Here is a 19,134-nt window from a genome sequence, read left to right on the forward strand (position 1 = left end):
AGCTGGATAATCGACAGCTAGCACATAATATCTAGCTGTCAGAGTTCTAATAACATTAGCTAATTTAGGTTAGCTACAGTAGTTAGCTTAATTACCATGCAGTTCAACTTCAATGGGTAAAACTTTTGTCAATATTGGATAATTTGCATACTCTGTGTGTTTGTGTAGTCATCAGTACCCATGGCCTAAAATGTGTGTGTGTCTGTGTTTAGTCATCAATACCCATGACATAAAGTGTGTGTTTAGTCATCAATACCCATGACTGAATGTGGTCGTACTATACATAGTCCCACCCCAACAATTTGTCTTCAATACACTAAATACAGCCAACACATTTATATTATCTAAAGCTAAATAGCTCCAGATCAGCGATAAGACAGTGTGTGTGTGTGTGTGTGTGTGTGTGTGTGTGTGTATGTATGTGTGTGTGTTTAATCTGAGTGGACACTTACATTTACACAGGGTATTTTGGGCAGTGGAAAGAAAGCACTTCAGCTTTAGCAATTACGGTGGTGGTGAGGCCCTGGTCTGGGCCTGACAGTTACTCTCTATACCCCCCTAACACACACACACACACACACACACACACACACACACACACACACACACACACACACCCCTCCACGGCTGCGGAATTGAAGACGCCCACGCTCGTCCGCACCCAGATCTCTCCATCTGACACAGCTGCCAGAGATGGAGCGCTATTCAGCAGCCAAGACCTCCCCCTCCCCGACACTACGCCCCCACACTCACACACACACACACAGACACATACACACACACACACACAGCTCAGTGCTCTCCTCCCGGCAGGGTGCGAGTGTGTACAAGAGTGGGAGAGAAAAAGACTGAGAGAGAGAAATGAGGGTTGGTGAGAAGGAAGTGTGTATAAGAGACTGAGACAGAAAAGTTTATTGTATGCAACTTTATAACTCTGTGTGTTTGTGTGTGTGTGTGTGTGTGTGTGTGTGTGTGTGTGTGTGTGTGTGTGTGTGTGTGTGTGTTTAGTTAATAGATGCACAAAGAAGACAGAACCTATAAAGGGATTACTGACATTTAGGCATAAGCTGTGACTATGTGTTAGTGCATGTGGAAATTTGTGTGTGTGTGTGTGTGTGTGTGTGTGTGTGCGTGTGTGTGTGTGTGTGTGTTTGTGTGCGTGTGTGTGTGCTGACTAGCAGGGTGCGGGTGTACATGTCTTTTGTGTATCTACGCAAGAGTGTGTGGGCAGGTATTTACGCATTAAGTGTATTTCTGCGCAAGTGTGTTTAGGTGTGTGTGGGCGGCTGAGCTGCTCACATCTGTGTTTTTTTTTGTGCTCATTAAAGTGAGAATGTGTGTGTGTGTTTGTGTGGGCTGAGTACTTGCACTAGGGTGTGTTCTCTGTGTGTCTGAGTGTGTGTATGTGCGTCTGAGAGTCTCTCTCTCCGTCTCTCTGTGTGTGTGTGTGTGTGTGTGTGTGTGTGTGTGTGTGTGTGTGTGTGTGTGTGTGTGTGTGAGAGTGTGTGTGTGTATGTGTAGGGAGGGTATCTGGCTTCTAAAGATAGCTGATTTGGCTCGGTGTGTTTTTAGCTTTCCCAGCTTTCCTTCTCATGACTTCAGTGTAAAGGTTAAAAAGTTGCCCTGAATATTGTAATATTATATATAATATTAAACATGTAATATTTTTAAAAATTCCTCCCTCCATTTCTGACGGATGATTCTGGAAATACGCTCTTAGAAAAAAAAGAAATCTAGAATGCGTAGATGTGGTTTGTATATATGTTTGTATATCTATATAACTAATGCTTCAGGAAAATAGAATACAATCTGTATAAAAATACAAAGATTCATAAAAAAAAGTCTTCTGTCTAAAACTGATTTAGGGGCGGGGCTACCTATGAGCTCAGGCTGTGATGTCACTATTCAAACTCCTCTATAGACTGCTACGCTAGGCTTATGCTAGGTAATGAGCTTCATTTTAATGATGATTAAATATTGTGGTTGTCATGGGGTTAGAACAACCGAGACTATTATGACACACAGCATGTTTAAAATTTGCATATTCATGGGTAAATTTCTAAAGGCATCTCTCTCTCTCTCTCTCTCTCTCTCTCTCTCTCTCTCTCTCTCTCTCTCTCTCTCTCTCTCTCTCTCTCTGTGTAATGGTCTGGTCAGTCCTGTTTTGTGGACTTTTGAAGGACATGTCCACAGAACAAGCACACAAAAGTGTAAACAGGACACTGACTTCCTGTACTTGCCAGTAAATGTTTATCACGTGCGTGTGTGTGTGTGTGTGTGTGTGTGTGTGTGTGTGTGTGTGTGTGTGTGTGTGTGTGAACTGGTCCGAGGATGTTTTAAAAACCAAGGCTAGTGTGGGTGGTAGGGTGGAGGGTCGTGACTAGTTCACCACACACACGCACACACACACACACACACACACACACACACACACACACACACACACTTTTTACGATAAGTTCATGACAAAAGAGGCCACTGTGCTTTTTACTCATCTTTGTTGTACAGAATTAGGAGAAATATTCTATAGAGACGGTATCATGATGACTGCATTGTATGATGAGTGTTGTATGATGAGTGTTGTTTGTGTAACTGTAACAGATTACGGTCACACACCTAATCTTAAGTAAGCTGGAGGTTTGTGACAAAGAAAATAAAGCGAAGATGAACCCACCACTCGGGAAGAAACGCAAGAAATAAACAAGAGTGATATATAAACACATGCAAAAGACAACAAACAAGCATGTTTGTGGCTTCCAGGAGTATTCGTCGAGCGAAATATCTTTCTCACAGTATTGTGTTAATCCTTTGCAAGTTAGGCAGCAAAAAACTCTAGATCAACTCAACTATCTAACCAGGGGTAGTGTACACTGTACAGTAGCTTCCTGAATATTCTCTTACAGATAAAGTAGAGTCTTCTGAAAAAGTGTGTGTGTGTGTGTGTGTGTGTGTGTGTGTGTGTGTGTGTGTGTGTGTGTGTGTATGTGTGTGTATGTGGGTGTGGGTGGGGTGGGGGGTCTAGGATTCCAAATACATCAATAAAAAAAGTTGAAACACACAAAGTGAGAAATCCACAGAACAATAACTTCAACGTGAAGCCAGAAAATCAACATAACAAGATCACTTGGAGGAAATCTTTGTAAATCTCAGTTTTTATAGCGTATCTTTGAGAGTGTAAGTTTATTACGGGTGAAGGAAAACTTTAAATATTGCAGACTGCCCTTTTAATATTGTTTACATTCTCTCCTGATTTAGATGCTGCTATTAACAGGTCTACTGCTAAAATTGTCCGCTTTGGGTTTTATTAGCAGTTTGTTATTAGCACTGATCATCACTCCAGGACAAGTGTTTTATAGCTCTCATACTTTTTTCTACAGTACTATCGTTCTTTCTGTGCCTTACAGCTACCTCACACTTCTGCTTTCTGGTCATTTGGTGGAAAAAATGATGCAGCATTTGGATCCCTTGGATGTCCTAACACTTCAGAACAAAACCGTAAAAGAATAAATGAATAAATTAATAATTGTGACTGTTAATAAAACATTTTTTGCTCATGAGTGGTTCACAATGAAGATCTTTTGGTTTGTACCATGGCCAAGAATTTATTTCTTTTAAACGGCTTTTTATTTTCACTAAATGACGCCCAAACTGCTGTTTTTCATCTCCAGCTGGTTTAAAAAAATAGCACTGTTAAGTTCTCCGTATAATCAATAACTCACATCAGACAGGTTCACGGTGCACTTGACATTAAGTTAGGGATAATAACAGGAGAAGGAGAAAAGCGGGGCACATGTAAATGCACCGCAGCCCACGCGTAATCTTACCTGCTAATGCCTGGATATGAGGTTCTCGTAATCACAGCAATTCATTGCGACGACGCAATAAACACTCAAGACCTTGTCAAGCATGTCAAGAGGAGAAAATTCACACAGATTAGATTGAGCAATCAGATTAAGGCTCAATCTGGCGGTTCACTCGTGGCGCCTGTGTGAGCGAGCGTGGGGGGCGACGGCTGATTAAATTTCACCCTAATTCCCTTATTTGCTATGGAGAATGAGCAGGAGTAATCCCCGCAGCATGGAGATGCTGGATTCAGAGCCACAGGGAGCTCATGTCACACATCAAGCCAGCTTTGCTGTGCCATCGCTCTCTCAGGGAGCTAGTAAAGGAGATATAAAGCGTCTGCCTGCTCCGGCTGCTGTCTAAAATCAGGGTTAGAGATATTCTTTGCGAAGACGTGCTAGCCAATACATCAACAATTTATAGACGGCTACATGACTGCTGTATCTTAAAATATTAAAATACTCAATGTAAATAATACATAAATAAATGAACATGATTTGGTGTTTCAGAAGCTATAACATGATGTCTTAGACGTCAAATCAACATTGTTGTTCACAGCATTAACAGGACATCAACCTTCAGTTCAGGGATTTTGTAGGAACTAATCACAGCTAGGAGCTAAAGATACAGAAAAGTTGGATGCACAGGAATAATCTGAGGATTCGCTCGAGCCAGTTGTTTGGATCTGACGTCTCATTAAAGTGTCAAACCGAAATTACAGAGAATGGAGTAAATGTCAATTTAAATGTTGTGCAAACAAACGATTAGTTGACACATTGTTGTAGTGTAGGATTAGTGCTATCATCTGATCAGGTCTTCAGGAACGTCTGCTGCTCTGCGGAATCCGGAGGTGGGTTTCTGTGTTTAAATCTGGCATCCCTGCGGGAGTAAGAGCGTTTCCTGACGGATTAAGGTGCTTACGCTGCTATTATAACAAGCTGGAAGAGAGGCAAGGTGCTGTGTATGGTGCAGAAATGACGCTTTGCCAACTCCCCTGAGTGGAGCTTGTATACGTTCCTCCTGAAGGACTTCAGCACAGGCGTACACGCTGCCCACAGCTTCCTGTGTGTTTTCAGGGCACCGCCTACATGTGAGCACCATAATGACCGGTGTCCCTCCCACCTCCTGCACACACACTGCTGTAATGAGCTGTAATCACATCTCAGGGCCCCTGGTGGAGCTCGGCATGTGGGTGGGGCTCCCACCACTGCCACATTCTGATTGCTGCCCACCCTCCGTTTCCTGCACAGCGAGGCTAATGAGGAGCCGCCGGCCCACCGATCAGTTCGCGTCTGACGCTTGTTGAAGGGATTAATTAAGAGCATTCCATGTTTGAATCCTGCACCTCGCACAACCTGAACCTTTCCATCATCAGCACATGTTCATCATTTACCACATTTACTGCCGTGTGCTGCGTGACTATCGTCTGGATTCAATCAAACCAAAATGGGTCTACACTACATTTCACTTCAATAATTACACTACACTACACTACACTATACAATACACTACACTACACTACATTACACTGCACTACACTACACTACACTTCATTACACCGTACAACACTACACTACACAAGACTTTAGACAACACAGTACATTACACTGTACTACAATACACAACATTAAACTACACAATACATTACACTACACAATATATTACACTACACTACATTACACTGCACTACACTACACTTCATTACACTGTACTACACTACATTACACAAGACTTTACACAACACAGTACATTACACTGTACTACAATACAAAACATTACACTACACAACACATTAAACTGCACAACACTACACCACACAATACATTACACTACACTACACCACACAATACATTACTCTACACTACATTAAACTGCACAACACTACAAGACACAATACATTACTCTACACTACATTAAACTGCACAACACTACAAGACACAATATATTACTCTACACTACATCGCACTGCACTACACTACACCACACAATAAATTACTCTACACTACATTAAACAACACAACACTACATTACACTGCACAACACTACATTACACTGCACTACGCTACACCACACAATACATTACACTACACCACACAATACATTGCATTACACTGTACTACACTACAAGTCGTGGCCTAATGGTTAGAGAGTCTGACTCGTAATCCTAAGGATGTGGGTTCGAGTCTCGGGCCGGCCACGACTGAGGTGCCCTTGAGCAAGGCACCAAACCCCCAACTGCTCCCCGGGCACCGCAGCATGAATGGCTGCCCACTGCTCTGGGTGTGAGTTCACGCTGTGTGTGTGTTCACTGCTGTGTGTGTGCACTTTGAATGGGTCAAATGCAGAGAACGAATTCTGAGTATGGGTCACCGTACTAAGCCGTTCTTCACTACACTACACAATACATTACTCTACACAATACACTACACTACACAATACATTACTCTACACTATATTATACTACAGTACACAATACTTTACACTACACAATACATTACACTGCACTACACAATACTTTACACAACGCAATACATTACACTGTACTACACTACACTATAAAACAATAAAAGCTTCTTGACTACACTACGCTACACTACACAATACATTACTCTACACAATACACTACACAACACAACACAATACATTACATTACACTGTACTACATTACACCACACTATAAAATACATCATACTACACAATACATTACACTACACAATACATTACTCTACACAATACATTACTCTACACTACACTAAACAATACATTACACTACACAATACATTACTCTACACAATACATTACTCTACACTACACTAAACAATACATTACACTACACAATACATTACACTACACAAAACATTACACTGTACTACACTTCACTGCACTACACAATACATTACACTACACTACATTACACTGTACTACACTACACTACACAATACATTACACTACACAATACATTACACTACACAAAACATTACACTGTACTACACTACACTGCACTACACAATACATTACACTACACTACATTACACTGTACTACACTACACTACACAATACATTACACTACACAACACAGCATACACTACACAACACAATACATTACATTACACTGTACTACACTACACAATACATTACACTTCACTGCACTACACAATGCATTACACTACACTACATTATTCTGCACTGCACTACACTACACACTACATTACACTGTACTACATTGCACTACACAACATTACACTACACTACACAATACATTACATTGCATTACACTACATTATACTGCACTACACTACACTGCACAATACATTACATTGCACTACACTACACAACATTACATTAAACTACATTACACTGTACTACACTACACTACACAATATATTACATTGCACTACACTACACAACATTACACTGTACTACAATACACTACAATGTACTACACTACACAACATTACACTACATTACACTACATTACACTGTACTACAATACACTACACAATACATTACATTGCACTACACTACACTACACTACACAATACATTACATTGCACTACACTACACAACATTACACTACACTACACAACATTACACTACATTACACTGTACTTCACTACACTACAATGTACTACACTACACAACATTACACTACATTACACTACATTACACTGTACTACAATACACTACACAATACATTACATTGCACTACACTACACTACACTACACAATACATTACATTGCACTACACTACACTACACTACACAATACATTACATTGCACTACACAATACATTACATTGCACTACACTACACAACATTGCACTACATTACACAACATTACACTACATTACACTGTACTACAATACACTACGCAATACATTACATTGCACTACACTACACAACATTACACTACATCACACTGTACTACACTACACAATATATTACATTGCACTACACTACACAACATTACACTACATTACACTGTACTACACTACACTACACAATACATTACATTGCACTACACTACACAACATTACACTACATCACACTGTACTACACTACACAATATATTACATTGCACTACACTACACAACATTACACTACATTACACTGTACTACACTACACTACACAATACATTACATTGCACTACACTACACAACATTACACTACATCACACTGTACTACACTACACAATATATTACATTGCACTACACTACACAACATTACACTACATTACACTGTACTACACTACACTACACAATACATTACATTGCACTACACTACACAACATTACACTACATCACACTGTACTACACTACACAATATATTACATTGCACTACACTACACAACATTACACTACATTACACTGTACTACACTACACTACACAATACATTACATTGCACTACACTACACAACATTACACTACATCACACTGTACTACACTACACAATATATTACATTGCACTACACTACACAACATTACACTACATCACACTGTACTACACTACACAATATATTACATTGCACTACACTACACAACATTACACTACATTACACTGTACTACACTACACTACACAATACATTACATTGCACTACACTACACTACATTACACTACACTACACAACATTACACTGTAATACACTACAAAATACATTACATTGCACTACACTACACAACATAACACTAAACTACACAACATTACACTACACTACACTACATTACACTGTACTACACTACACAATACATTACATTGCACTACACTACACTACATTACACTACACTACACAACATTACACTGTAATACACTACAAAATACATTACATTGCACTACACTACACAACATAACACTAAACTACACAACATTACACTACACTACACTACATTACACTGTACTACACTACACAATACATTACATTGCACTACACTACACAACATAACACTAAACTACACAACATTACACTAAACTACATTACACTGTACTACACTACACAATACATTACATTGCACTACACTACACTACATTACACTGTACTACACTACACAATACATTACATTGCACTACACTACACTACATTACACTGTACTACACTACACAATACATTACATTGCACTACACTACACTACATTACACTGTACTACACTACACTACATTACACTGTACTACACTACACTACATTACACTGTACTACACTACACAATACATTACATTGCACTACACTACACTACATTACACTACACTACATTACACTGTACTACACTACACTACACAATATATTACATTGCACTACACTACACTGTACTACACTACACAATACATTACATTGCACTACACTACACAACATTACACTACATCACACTGTACTACACTACACTACACTACACTACATCGCACTGTACTACACTACACTACACAATACATTACATTGCACTACACTACACAACATTACACTACACTACACAATACATTACACTACATTACACTGTACTACACTACACTACACAATATATTACATTGCACTACACTACACAACATTACACTACATCACACTGTACTACACTACACAACATTACACTACACTACACAATACATTACACTACACTAAACAACATTACACTACACTACATTACACTGTACTACACTACACGACACAATACATTACATTGCGCTACACTACACAACATTACACAACACTATATAAGTGTTTTCAATAAATACAAAATTATCCATAGTATATACTTTAGTATATGAAGCCCACAGGTGACACAGGAAGACATTTAGTTTTCACTCCTTTTCCTTTTCTCGGTTTCAGCAGCAGTTGGTCAGGACTATTGTGATTGCTGTACACGGAGAACAATGAAGTTTAAAATGGAAATGAACAAATGTGGGAATGTCAATGAAATAAGGGGGCGGAGCTAAAGACTACCTTCAATTCATTCATTCATTTTCTACCGCTTATCCGAACTTCTCGGGTCACGGGGAGCCTGTGCCTATCTCAGGCGTCATCGGGCATTGAGGCAGGATACACCCTGGACGGAGTGCCAACCCATCCCAGGGCACACACACACTCTCATTCACTCACACACACTACGGACAATTTCCGTGAGATGCCAATCAACCTACCATGCATGTCTTTGGACCGGGGGAGGAAACCGGAGTACCCGGAGGAAACCCCCGAGGCACGGGGAGAACATGCAAACTCCACACACACAAGGCGGAGATGGAAATCGAACCCCCAACCCTGGAGATGTGAGGCGAACGTGCTAACCACTAAGCCACCATGCCCCCCACTACCTTCAATTGAAGCTCATAATTCAGAAATTCTGAACACTGAATGCAAAAAAACTAAAGAAACTCCTAAAAGGTGCTGTTACAGTAGTTCATCGTATCTCGGAAAAAATAATAAATAACATGATTCATTCTCAGGGAAGTAACTCTCATGTCCCACTTCTGAGACACATATAATGCAGATTTCTTCTACCTTCCAGGAAAACCAGAGTTTGGAGATGATTTATGATATCTAAAGCTAGAAAACCTGAATAAAAACAAAACTCTGTTTGACTCCAGAGTTTCTTTTGTTCTTTCTTTAATCTGACCAGCACTAGAGGAACTGAAGAACTCTTTCTCTCTCATAAACACAAGCAAGAATATAAAATCATGTACGCTTAGATTTATTTTTCACTCTGTATCTTTAGAAAGAATCGAGTCTTTTCATGTTTGATGTTTCCCAGACGGCAATTACGCGCAGGCTCTGCTGAGGATCGGTCCCCCCACTCATCCGCCTACGTACACACTTTTTTTTTTTCTTCAGCTCATTGCTCATGTCAATCTCTCATCTCTCTCTCTCTCTCTCTCTCTCTCTCTCTCTATCTCTATTTTTGTCTCTCTGAAACTCTCCTTTAGGAAACAAGAATGAAAAATAAAAAACTTCATAAACAGCCATTAGAAACCGAGAAGCACTTCCAGTACCTGATGTAAACTTTATATAGATGTAGAAAGAAATGACAGGATGCATCCGGATTTAATGCTTGTAAATTTCCTGCAGAACTGGAAGTGAAGACTCTGTGAGCATGTTCGTGTACCCATTAGCTAGAAAGTGGGCCGAGGTGGGGAACGGACAAGCTATCTCCGGCCCCCGCGTGGGTCAACGCCCAGCAGTGGGTCACTAAAAGTCTCTTTAAGCTTCCCTCTTTCTCCTGGCTGAGGCTGTGGAAGTGCTTGTGGCTGTAGGATGGGCTTTAGAGGCCTGGCTGTGACTGTGGGTGTCAGATTTGAGCCCACTGATCACACCGAGTACAAAAGTCCCTCTTTTCTGTGTGTGTTTGTAGAGAGGCGTCCGTCCTCAGAGCCAGCTCTGCCGTCACTGCTCCGAGTCCCACGTACAAAAGCTCGGCTTTGAATTACAGGGTTACAACAATGCAGCTGTGGAGCACAAAACGGAGAAAGGATCAGTGCAAAGAAGTCTACGCGTTCTACAAGTCTACAATTTATTTTATAAATCTTCAAACCTTATACTTACATTTTTAAAAAAAACAACTGTGTATCATTGTCCTGGAGAATACAATATAAGACGCTCATAAACATCTCAAAAACATTGCCAAATTACGTCCCATGTTGACTCTCTCTGTGGCTGAAAAGTTAATCAACACGTTTGTCTTTTCACATCTTGATTACTGTAATGCTTTGCTGGCTGGAGTTCCTAAGCCTACCTTAAGTAAATTACAGTTGGTACAAAATTCAGCTGCTAGAATTCTGACTAGGACCAGTGCAAGGGAGCACATCACACCTACTGTATCCTGGAAAAATTGCACTGGCTTCCTGTTAGTTTTCATATTAATATAAAAATTTTCATGCTTACTTATAAGGCCTTGAATAATATGGCCCCTCGATATTTGTGAAAGCTGTTAACCCTTTACATTCCTACACGTGTTTTACGCTCTACGGAAGCTGGTCTTATAACTGTCCAAACAACACAGCTAAAAACTATGGGTGATCGGGCAAATTCTGGAATTCCCTGCCCTCAGAGATTAGGAATGCAGAATCTCTGGGTGTTTTTACTGTAAATCCCACCTTTAAACTTATTTTTTAGGGTAGCTTTAATGTGATTACTTTGTTTGTTATTTATTGGCTTTTTATTTTCTGTATGGTTAGTTTTAGTGCCTGTAATGTTTTGTGTATCGGTTAATTTCATCTTTTTATGTCAAGCGCATTAAAATGCTACTTTCAAAGGCGCTATACAAAATAATGTTTATTATTATCATTATTATAACCACTACCACCTGTCATCATGTCTACGTTTTCGGATCATGATGTTTGACCTTTGTCTCCATTTTTAAATGCAGACAAAAAAAGCCAAAATGATGTTCTGAAAATCAGCGCCAGTTTTGTTTAACGGGACTTTCTGTAGAAAGAAAGTAGAAGAAACCACAAAACTTCCTCTAACCGTCTGTTTCTGAATGTTTTTCCTAATAAATTCCCCTCGTGGCACGTTACATCCTGCATCGTTGTACAACAAAACAGTTTATGTAAACACTTTTGCTAATTGTGGCTTAAAACAATACCGGATATATTTTATCATCCTAAAAGATATTAAAAATGCTTAATTAAACAACACCAACATTAAAAATGATTTATATATCTTTATAGTATAAAGTTACACTGAACCAGATCTTTGATATTTAAACCAGATTCTAGACACTTGAAGATTCATAAACTGTAATGTTCTGGAGGAATATCTTTTTCAAAACACAGGCTGAATACTCCAAAAAATAAATTAGTTATAATTATTTGGCATACGAAATTTTAGCTATCTTTGCCCAGACTTAAGATATTTTCACTTGAGAAGATGTACAGCTTGACATGAAGGCAATGAATCATGTTTTTTTTTTTTTGTACTCTTTATAAGTCTTTCCTTTCTCTTTTGCCTTACTCACTATAAGCCTGTTCACACTTCAGATGGTGTGACATCAATACATTATATTTTTTTGATCTACACCATAATTTTGGTTTGGAAACAGCAAATTAAGTGACTCATGTCAGTTCCAATACGGCAATATGCAAATCATTTGAAATGCTCTTTACACTTTCCAGTTTAAATGTAGATTACAGACATATCACTTTAGTCAATATTACATCCCATAATATTGTGCTCTAATACATCTAACTACATGCAGATTACTAGCTAGTGCTTGATAATATTATGAACAGCAGCTACAGTATGCTAATTCCTCTCCACTGCTTCTCTCTTTCTACCCATCCCGAGGCATACAGAAATTGTACCAGCGTCAGTTGTGTATCGTGTCATGAAGATTTTGGACCTTCACTGAGATGAGGCCAACCATGTGAGGATTCTGAGGCATCTAGAGATCTACCAGCTCCAGTTGGACTCTGCTTCATGAAGTATTCAGACATACTAAGAGGAGATGCCAACTCCATGTGGTCTTTGAGGAAAACAACCTCCTAAACAATACAACATTTGTCAGACTGTAAATTTATAATCACACCCTCCGGTGTCACCCAAAGGAGGATGAGGTTCACTTTTGAGCCTGGTTTCTCTCAAGGTTTCTTCCTCTTCCATCTAAGGGAGTTTTTCCTCACCACAGTCACCTCAGTCACATTTAAATATAGGTCTAATACTAATCTGAAACTTTTTTCTACTATAATTCTTATGTTCTTATGTACAAAAAAATTGAATTAAATTGAATTGAACAAGATTCATTTATAGAGATTTCAAAGCACATTTGTAAAGCACACTGGAAAAGAGCTTCTTCCAAATTTAAAGCGTATTTACAGCAAATGCTGTAAATATAAACGTAAATAACGTATTATAAGGTGTACCACATTGTATCATATCACATCATGCTGTATTGAATGTTGTGGAAGATTCCTGAGATTTCACTGAGGTTCCTCTGAGGTTTACACCCCTACATGAAAGCATGTTTTTCAGTGTGGACCTCAGACAAACAATATCACTGACATTTCGCTAAAGTCTGTGTTAAAGACCGTTATGGTTATACTGTATGCTGCAAAATATCAGAAATTTAGCTTGTGGCTAGAAAATTAAGATCGAGGGTGAATATGAACATGAAACCGCTGAAACGTTAAAGCTGAATTGTTTCAAAGTGAAACAGCGATATGTGCAGCAGTGCGAGGTGTGTGTGTAAAGAGAGTGCAGCTGCGACTGTAGGCCTCGGCCTGGCGTGGGTGTACCTGTCAGGAAAAGCCACTGTCGTCTCAGCATCCTAGAGAAATGAGAAAGCAGGCGCCTGCTGTGCATACGCCCACCACAAAAATCCCCCTTCTATTTCAAAGGCTGAGTGCTGCACTGAGATGACATTTTCATCTGGTCTTTGCAAAGGTTTTTTTTTTTTTAAATTTGGTTTTACATTTTCCCCACAGCCTGACACTGTGTTTAGGATATGAGAAAGAGAAAAAGAGAAAGAGAGAGAGAGAGAGAGAGAGAGAGAGAGAGAGAGAGAGAGAGAGACAGAGAGAGAGAGAGAGAGAGAGACAGAGATTCATCATGGTTTCATGTAGAGATAAAAAATATTGCATATAAAGCTCTTTCTTTGATGTTTCACTGCAGCAAGCAGGACAAAAAAAAAACAATGGGGGACTTTTCCATTTCCGGAGCATTGATTATAACGCTCTCATATCGACAAAGAAAGACTTTGTCTGGAAATCTTTTACAGAGCTTTCACAGTAGACAGGATGATGGAAAGAACAACAGACTGTGGCTGAACACTTTCATTTACAGTTTAAGAAAATTCAGATCATTTTTTGACAAGAAAGAAAGATTTATTAGTTTGTTATATCACACTGCTGTTGAATTCTGGATTCGGATCGTTCAGAAAAATAAGAAGCTACATCATGTGCGACTGATAAGAAAGAGAATTTTTTTTTATATAATGCTACGTAACAAAAGCAAAACAAAAAACCTGTGAAACAGAAGGAGTTTCCAGTGTCAGAGGTAAAGCTGGAACATCTTCAAGCCTGAAGAGTTTGTAACAAATCTTTTGCGCTGCAAACATTTAGCGTTCAATCGATTACAAAGTGTGATTTGTTTAAAAATTAATTAATTAAAAAAAATGTAATTGGTGCTGTTAAAGAAAAAGAATCGAGTTTTGCTAAATAACTGGGACTCTGTTTCATTTTCAAATACACAACAAATAAATCAACGAACGAACAAATGCATTTAATGAACAATATTAGATGTAAAGGGATAAAAAAGTAATGTTTAATAAGTAAAAAAAAAAAATTATCACTGGTAAATCACAGCGGAGATAAGAAAGAAATAAAACACTTCAGAACTTGACGTTACAACAAAATAATCAAGGTCAGGATGGGAACATTAGCAGTTCATTGGGTCTTGCTGCATGACACCACCCCATGGTTGGTTCCTTCTGATATCCTCCAGAAACCAGACCTTCCTGACTCTCTGCTAGACAATGGACCATCAGGATCACAGACATTTACAATGACATTGTTTTTATTATTTTTCAGAGTCAGTTTGAGCTTTTCTTGTGCTAAGAAGCACTTCTTTCAAAGTTGCTCACCAAAAAAAACAAATCCTTGATGTGAAGAAGAAGAAGAAGAAGAAGAAGAAGAAGAAGAAGGAGAAGAAGAAAAACAAAAGAAGTTTCATCATCAATGTAACACACCTGGACATTAAAGCGCGTGTGATTGAATTGTGTTCTTTTGTTCAGCCAGCACTGGTCCAGCTATATCTCTGTACAACACAATACAATACTGATAGTCTCTCAAAACTTCACACTCTGCTATCTGTTCTTCTTTCTATCTCTTCTCCTAGGTCTATTCTGGGGTTCCCCACCAGGCTACTGCCACCCACTGGACTCTCATCACATAGCTGAGTTTATTATACAAGATATACACTTAACTAAACAATTATTATTATTATTATTATTATTATTATTATTATTATTATTATTGTTGTTGTCATTATTATTATTATTATTATTATTATTATTATTATTATTAACTCTCCAGGTGGAGGGGAGTAAAATTAATTAAAACGGCAATTTATATATATATATCCTAGATTTCACCACATTAACAGTAAGGGGTGTTAAGAGGTTTAAACTGTGTGTAAATAGAGAATTTGAGTTATATACGTATGTGTTTAATGTAATTGTAGATTTATTTCCCACCTCTGTGACCTTTGTGTTGTCTTTCATAGCACCCGAAAGTGGAGGTTTGTTTGTTTAATTCATTCATTTGTTTGTTTGTTTATTTATTTATTTATAAACTCTTTTGTGACCACAATTGTTTACACACCTCTATCAGACCAAACTAATCGATCTAAATATTTTTATTGCAAAAATATGATACTTTTTAAGCGAATATGTCGTAAAATCGAACTGTTAATAGTTATTATCCGAGGAACGTGTTTGCTGAGAGGTTTAACAAGTTGACAGAATGTAAAACCGAAACATTTTTGCGAGACGATTTCGCTCTGGTTCTATTAGTTACGCCTTAACGTAGTGCACGGAATTTGAAAGTAAAATATCTGCTAGCTGAGTTAGCCTAGCTTAGCTTAGCTGCTTAACACATACTGGGTTAAAACTTTGCGGCTTTGTTAACTAACTAACACGTTAAACATTATGAAAAAGGTTGTTAGCAGGATATGTGCTGTGGGTTTAATCGTTATTTTCATCTCACTCGCTGAAGGAAACAGAAGATATTCATATGCAGGTAACTTAGCTTAGCGAGCTAACGGCTAAGTGTTTCCTAACACTGTAAATGGGCTTTAGTCTAAAAAATAAATCGCTATTATCTCAGTTATCTAAATATTTTGCCACAATGCTCACTCAGAATTGGGCTCTTATTTATTATTTATTTATCATAGTTAGGGGGCTATGAATGCAATACATGATTAGCTAGCAAGCTACATACAATGTTATATACATATAAAGATGTATAACATCAGTATTTAATTGGTGCTAAATATATGAACAAATAAGGCAAATAAAATTTCTTTAAAAAAAGAGAGAGAGACATTACATTTTTCTTTCAATTAAAAAAATTATAAAACGTTAATTAAATGTACAGAATTTAATTAAAACACTTTAGTAAGTATTTATTGTATGTTTTATATTATTAAATATGCTAATCAATAAATAAGTCAATAACTAATTAAGGATAAATAAATGTAAAATATTAATGTGTTTGGAGCACTTTTTACAGAAAAAAATTAATTATAATAAAATGCATTTCTACCATAAAGATTGAGGATTTTCTATATATAATAGAAACCCACGTGATTAAAAAAAGTGAAGTGAGTTAAATCAATAGGAGACATTAAACCTTGCATAAAAGATTTACATGTAATTTTATTCAGGAAGTTTCAGGGAAAACGAATATCGTGTTTCGGTACTAATTTATTTATACATACAAAGGTTTTTCAGTCTGTTGTCTATGAGAATTAATGTAGAATGATTTTGAGAACACTGGCCATCTTTATCAATTATTATTATTATTTTTAGTCTAAGTGTAAATGTTTGCATAATTGTAGCATAAATGGTGACACCCACAAAGCTCCATAATGGGTAAAGTACCCCGAGCTGGGAGGAAGAAATGAGCGATCAGGTATGATAAGGAATTAAATTACATCCATAATATAAATCAATAAATTAAAGTAATTGTGTTTCTGAAAGATCTTTTAAATCAAGATCTTCTAATTTACTATTTGGAAAAATTCTCCAAACTTCTCAAAATTATTTAGATATCTCACAGACACACACACACTTGGCTAGTGTGACCGTAATCGACAGGTGTATTTATTAGAAAGACATAATGACACACAGTTTTATCCTCTAATCACATGATCCCAGAGGTCTGGTGGTGACGTGTCGATAACGTTAAACATTTTAACCCGTCCTCTCATCTCCAGATTGCACCTATGTGAAGCCAGATGTCCCCTCCATCTACTATGGTGGTCGGTGCTTCTGCTACACCAATCCAGCAATCAAATGGAAAGACTACTGGTCCACCTTCCAGGTACGAGCCTTACGGGTCAACCCACCCAACCTGCTGTGCTGAAATAACACTAACGCCGAAGCTCAAGCTAGCGTGTACACGTGAGTCTGTAGGATGAAGAGTTTTGTTGCACCATGATTGAATTTCACTTCCTGTACGAGTCATAACACAGCTGAGTGTGTGGCTTTTTCACAGAGCACTTAACAGACACGAAAGTCACTCTCAACCCCATGTGGAGTTTGTTACGAAGATTCAATAACACAATTCCACTTTTTTAGTGTTTGAGCTTTCCTTGTAATTAAGTATCGTGATGTGGCGTCGAGCTTCGAGGATTCTGATTGGTCAGATCTTTCATTCTATGCTGCAGTTTCTATAGCAATGGATCAGATACGCACAATACGTAATCGATGTTATGGTGACGTGCATTTAACTTCTAGCGCTTTGTAGCAGTCAGAGGAGTTTATGCCTGAGGTGCTTCACAGTCATTAAATGTATTTGTCAATGAAGACAAAGATTCATTCGATTCTTGTGTGTTGCAGGTCCACGTGGTGAGCAAGGAGGACGTCATGATCGTGTACCCCATGGAACATAGAACCTGCCACAGTGCTGATAACCTTCTACAGCTCACAGCATGCCTGATGGAGCACTACTGGCCCTCAAGGGTTCAGAAGGAGAAAATGGTGGACGTCCCTCTCATCGAGGAGGAGGTGTTCTTCATGACCAATGCTCCCAGAGCCAGCGCTGAGTACACACTCCATGTCTCCAAACACAGTGAGCACCACACAGACCTCTCGCTCAGAGGTCATATTTTCCTATAACAGCACCTCTCACTGTAGTTACTGGGGGCGGAGCTTTGTGAATACGGGAAGGAATCATTTAAATGTTGAAACTCACCTTAATGTTGGAGAATGAATTCTTCTCGATATACGATCAATATGTAAACGTTGTTATGAATATTCAATAACGTTCCTTGTTTCTGCTCTTTGTAACCAAATATTATGATACCACATCGGTGTCAAGCTTTGAGGATGGTTAAGGAATTTCATTTGTTCTTTGCTTTACGTTACTATAGCAACGACTTAAATTTGTGTATATGTTCAGCGTTAAACTCAGAATGAGCTTTGCTCTCGGTACAAAGTCCTGTCAGTGTGCCGCTCGTTCCAACACACCACGTGTTCCTGCTCCTGTAACTCTGATGGAGTTTGAATTTGTGTGCTTTACATTTCAGGGTTTAACAGGATGCGTTTTTTCCTCTTCGTCTCCGGACTCGCGCTCTTCTTCTTCGCTGGAGCCG

General features: G+C 38.4%; 1 protein-coding gene across 2 annotated transcripts in view; it reads left to right on the forward strand.

Annotated features, from left to right (window-relative positions):
• Window positions 1–16,330: 16,330 nt before the first annotated feature.
• The window catches only part of nemp2 (nuclear envelope integral membrane protein 2), a 9,565-nt gene continuing 6,761 nt past the window's right edge, over window positions 16,331–19,134 (forward strand). Inside the window, exons 1-4 of one of the 2 annotated variants that reach the window (XM_027175305.2) lie at window positions 16,331–16,556; window positions 17,755–17,861; window positions 18,380–18,611; window positions 19,069–19,134. The exon at window positions 19,069–19,134 is cut by the window's right edge and continues 7 nt beyond it. In XM_027175305.2, coding sequence (XP_027031106.2) covers window positions 16,466–16,556; window positions 17,755–17,861; window positions 18,380–18,611; window positions 19,069–19,134 — 496 coding nt within the window. In that variant the 5' untranslated portion in view covers window positions 16,331–16,465. Of the gene's footprint in view, window positions 16,557–17,754; window positions 17,862–17,916; window positions 17,942–18,379; window positions 18,612–19,068 lie in introns of those variants that run through there. The other variant, XM_047814928.1, reaches the window with a different exon arrangement.

This window comes from Tachysurus fulvidraco, chromosome 6 (genome assembly GCF_022655615.1).
Source record: "Tachysurus fulvidraco isolate hzauxx_2018 chromosome 6, HZAU_PFXX_2.0, whole genome shotgun sequence".
NCBI lineage: Eukaryota > Metazoa > Chordata > Actinopteri > Siluriformes > Bagridae > Tachysurus > Tachysurus fulvidraco.